At 46.8% G+C, this 4,309-nt stretch overlaps 1 protein-coding gene across 2 annotated transcripts in view; it reads left to right on the top strand.

Annotated features, from left to right (window-relative positions):
* Positions 1-520: 520 nt before the first annotated feature.
* Positions 521-4,309, top strand: part of KANSL2 (KAT8 regulatory NSL complex subunit 2) — a 29,068-nt gene continuing 25,279 nt past the window's right edge. Inside the window, exons 1-5 of one of the 2 annotated variants that reach the window (XM_011936238.1) lie at positions 567-586; positions 708-883; positions 1,134-1,393; positions 2,936-3,114; positions 3,609-3,723. In XM_011936238.1, coding sequence (XP_011791628.1) covers positions 761-883; positions 1,134-1,393; positions 2,936-3,114; positions 3,609-3,723 — 677 coding nt within the window. In that variant the 5' untranslated portion in view covers positions 567-586; positions 708-760. Of the gene's footprint in view, positions 587-707; positions 884-1,133; positions 1,394-2,935; positions 3,115-3,608; positions 3,724-4,309 lie in introns of both variants that reach the window. The other variant, XM_011936239.1, reaches the window with a different exon arrangement.

A 4,309-nucleotide genomic window follows, 5' to 3' on the forward strand; every position in this document is an offset into this window, starting at 1 on the left:
GAGTAGCTGGGATTACAGGCATGCACCACCACGCCCGGCTAATTTTGTATTTTTAGTAGAGACGGGGTTTCTCCATGTTGGTCAGGCTGGTCTCGAGCTCCCGACCTCCGGTGATCCGCCCGCCTCAGCCTCTCAAAGTGCTGGGATTACAGGCGTGAGCCACCGCGCCCGGCTTGTCTGATTTTATGCTAGCTGTGTACAGTGGTGAGGGAACAGCAGCCAAGGACCACAGACTGAGGGTCCAAAAGGAGCCAGAAAACGAGCCTACGCTGCAAGTTGGAAAAATATCGCTAGCTGGCAACCCGCCCCGCAGCCCGCTCTCCGCCCCCTTCCCCAGCTCACACTCCTCGGGGCGGAGCTGCTGACAGGCGTAGCCACCCCAGCCGCGCATTTTCTCAGCGCTCCGCCCTTCCAGACACGATAGGTTAGTGGGCCTGGGCCAATGGCGACACCCCGTCATAGGAGCGGTAGCCAATCAGTAGCCAGGAGTCCGGGAAGGAGCGAGGCCAATCTAGGAGCCGCGGCCGCCACCGGAGGAGGGCTAGAGGCGCGGCAGAGCGCGGCGCGGCGCAGCGCAGCACCTGAGGTAAGACGGCGGTGTTCCTTGCTCTAAGCTCTTGTAGTTGGGCTGCTATTTCGCCCTTTTTGTCAACTCAGAGCTGCTACTTCGCCTCAGAGCAGTGTCAGAGTCAGTCTCCTTCCTACAGGCTTCCAGGAGCCAGGATCTCCGGTGACCAGAGTAGGACAAAATGGCGCTCGCATGGACTTCCGAGGCCGGGCCCAGTCGTGTGCTCTGAGGCAGGCCGGGACAAAGGCGGCGTGCAGGGAGGCGGCGTGGCCGTCGCGTGGGCCTGGCGTTGTCGCTTCCCTTCATGCTGCAGCTGTGCGAGTCCTGAAGATACATTCAGCGTGGTGGGGTTCGGGGTGGGGCCGGGCATGGAGGGACACGCTAGAGGGAAAGCCACAAATGCCTGTGGAGACCTGGGGAGGGCGGCGGGCAGTTACGGAGCGTACCTTACGGGGCCGACTTCTGCCTCTCTTTTGGAAACTGCCCGCGCGATCTGTCCAGATACGGTGGAGCAGGAATTTTCGGGAAGGGTAAAGGCTTTCTGATTTTTGTTTTGACCCCGCAGGTTTTGGTTATGAACAGGATTCGGATTCACGTCCTGCCAACCAATCGGGGGAGGATCACTCCAGTGCCCAGGTCTCAGGAACCTCTGTCTTGTGCATTCACTCATCGTCCATGCTCTCAGCCTCGTCTGGAGGGGCAGGAGTTTTGCATTAAGCATATCCTTGAAGACAAGAATGCACCCTTTAAGCAGTGTAGTTATATATCGACGAAGAATGGGAAAAGATGTCCCAATGCTGCCCCAAAGCCAGAGAAGAAAGATGGGTATGTATGTATAGATATATATGTCGTTTGTCTTAAAGCGAGGGGGTGTGTGATATGATGTGGGCTTCAGCATAGCTGCTGGGTTTGAGATCATGTCCTTGTAAATTTGGGGTTATGGTTGTATCCTTGGAAAATTGAAAAAACGGTGAAGACTGGAAGGACCCTTGAATTGGATTACGTAGTTCACCTCTTTGGTTCTTTTCCCTTATCTGTAGTAAAATAAAGGCATATTCTAAATTACTTTTTTTTTTTTTTTTAAGAGAGATGGGGTCTTGCTGTTTTAACCAGGCTGGTCTCAAATTCCTAGCCTCAAGGTGTCCTCCCATCTCGGTCTCCCACAGTGCTGGGATTACAGGCGTGAACCACCGCGCCCGGCCCTAAAATTAATCTTTTTTCTTTCTTTTTGAGACAGAGTCTCCCTTTATTCCCCAGGCTGGAGTGCAGTGGTGATCTCGGCTCACTGCAACCTCCGCCTCCCAGGTTCAAGTGATTCTCCTGCCTGCCAAGTAGCTGGGACTTAAGGCGTGCGCCACCACGCCCGGCTAATTTTTGTACTTTTTGGTAGAGACGGGTTTTCACCATGTTGGCCAGGCTGGTTTTGAACTCCTGTGACCTCAGGTGATCCATCCGCCTCGGCCTTCCAGAGTGTTGGGATTACTGGTGTGAGCCACGGCACCCAGCCCCTAAAATTATTCTTAATGGAGGGGTGTGTGGCTCTATTTGGCTGTCCATGAATTTGTTAAATAACATGCAAAGTTGTATATGTGTGAATTCTTCGGTAAGAGGGTTCATAGTTTTCATCATGTATGCAAAGGTATCTATGCAAAAACATAACCTGACTAGATAATTTTGTACATATCTTGTAGTTTTAAAATTGTGTCACTGGATGGTCACAGTGGCTCATGCCTGTAATCCCAGTACTTTGGGAGGCCACAGCAGGAGCATCACTTGAGGCCAGGAGTTGGAGACCAACCCGAGCAATACAGTGAGACCACGTCTCTACAAAAGATTAAAAAATTCACTGGGCATAGTGTCTTGGGCATGTAGTCCCAGCTACTTGGGAGGCTGAGATGGGAGGATCACTTGAGCCTGGGAGTTCCAGACCAGACTTGGCAACGTAGACTTTGTTTCTACAAAAAACTAAAAAGAATTTGCCGGCACAGTGGTGCATGCCTATAGTTCTAGCTATTTTGAAGCTGAGGCAGGAGGATCACTTGAACCAAGCAGTTTAAGGCTACGGTGAGCTATGATTGCATGACTACACTTTAGTCTGGGCCACAGAGCAAGACCCAATCCCTTGCCTCAGCCCTCCAAAGTGCTGGGATTACAGGGGTGAACCACTTCATCCGGCCTGTTATTTTCCTTTAATAACAAGTCAATTAGTTGACCTTGGGCCAGTTAAATTCCTCTGACTTGCATTTTTAGAAATGAATGTAATAGTCATTTTAATTCCCTGAAAATGATTTAAAGATTAGGGACTATGAAAATTACTGAATGCTTTCAAGAAGGGACTTATAAAATATTAATGTTTTGTCTCTTTAGGGTGTCCTTCTGTGCTGAACATGTCCGTAGGAATGCCCTGGCACTTCATGCTCAAATGAAGAAGACCAACCCAGGGCCTATGGGTGAAACACTCCTGTGCCAGCTCAGCTCATATGCTAAGACGGAGCTGGGGTCTCAGACTCCAGAAAGTAGTCGCAGTGAAGCCAGCCGAATACTAGGTAAGGATCTTCTCTCCTGGAATGAAAAAGGAGGAAGAAAGTTAAGGGGGAACTATTTTAAGTTAGCACAATGCCTTGAACTATTTGACAATATTGTTAATTCATCAGGAATTTGTTGAGAATTCCGGGATTGCTTTGTTGTTTACCAGTTCTTTTGAATTGGAAGTAGTGTTTGCCTAGGTTTACTCTCCTGAGTTGGTGACCATTTCTTTCATTGCTTTTTTAATGCTCAGCAGCTTTGTTAGGTAATTTCAGGAAACAATAATTTTAAGTTGATTTTTCTGTTTGAGAGGGCATGGTTTACTCATTTATGTTGTAAGTAATCTTACTTGGGTTGTATTTTCTTAAAGCGTTTTTATTTGCCAGTACCTTTGTACAAAGTTTTTTTTTTTTTTTTTTAATTTCAAGGTTTGGGTTGATAAGTAATCTAGTTTTGTGTGGTGGAGTTACAGAGGTGGGAAGTCTTAATGGCTGCTCTCCCTTCCTTGCCTCAGATGAAGACAGCTGGAGTGATGGGGAGCAGGAACCCATTACTGTGGATCAGACATGGAGAGGTGACCCTGACAGTGAAGCTGATAGCATAGACAGTGATCAAGAAGATCCCTTAAAGTAAGTTGTAACTCCACATAAGGCATTTGAAATGTAGTTAGTATGTGAAATGTGGCGCTGCATGCTGTTAATAAATTAATAACCTAGGAGGGTTGAAGACAGCCAATTGTCAGCAGTAAGAGATTCTGTATATAGAAGTGGCATGGTTTGTTGTCATCTTGCTTCAAGGCAGGATGGTTCTTTTTTAGAAGTCTTGTAATTTAGAAAAAGTTTGAACACCACATTCTACATATGAGAAAGTATAGGGGAGAAAACAGGAAATTTAGACATGGGAGTGTGGGAGGTGGATTGAGAAATGGTCACACCAGTTTAGAGAAGAGAAAGTGGTTGTGAATGGGTGCTTGGCCTAAACCTCAGAAATAATGTGATTGTAGTTGAATACTTCTGCAAAATGTCATGTTTATGGAATTATAAGTTTTTAAAAGTTTTATATTGTTTTAAATTGACAATTTTACATATTTATGGGGTACAGTGTGATGTTTGCATACTTATAAACCTTGTGTCATGATCAAATCAGGGTAATTAGCATATTCATCACCTCAAACATTTAGTGTTTTTAGTGTGTGGATTTTTTTTTTTTTTTTTT

Source organism: Colobus angolensis, unplaced genomic scaffold (genome assembly GCF_000951035.1).
Source record: "Colobus angolensis palliatus isolate OR3802 unplaced genomic scaffold, Cang.pa_1.0 Scaffold151, whole genome shotgun sequence".
NCBI lineage: Eukaryota > Metazoa > Chordata > Mammalia > Primates > Cercopithecidae > Colobus > Colobus angolensis.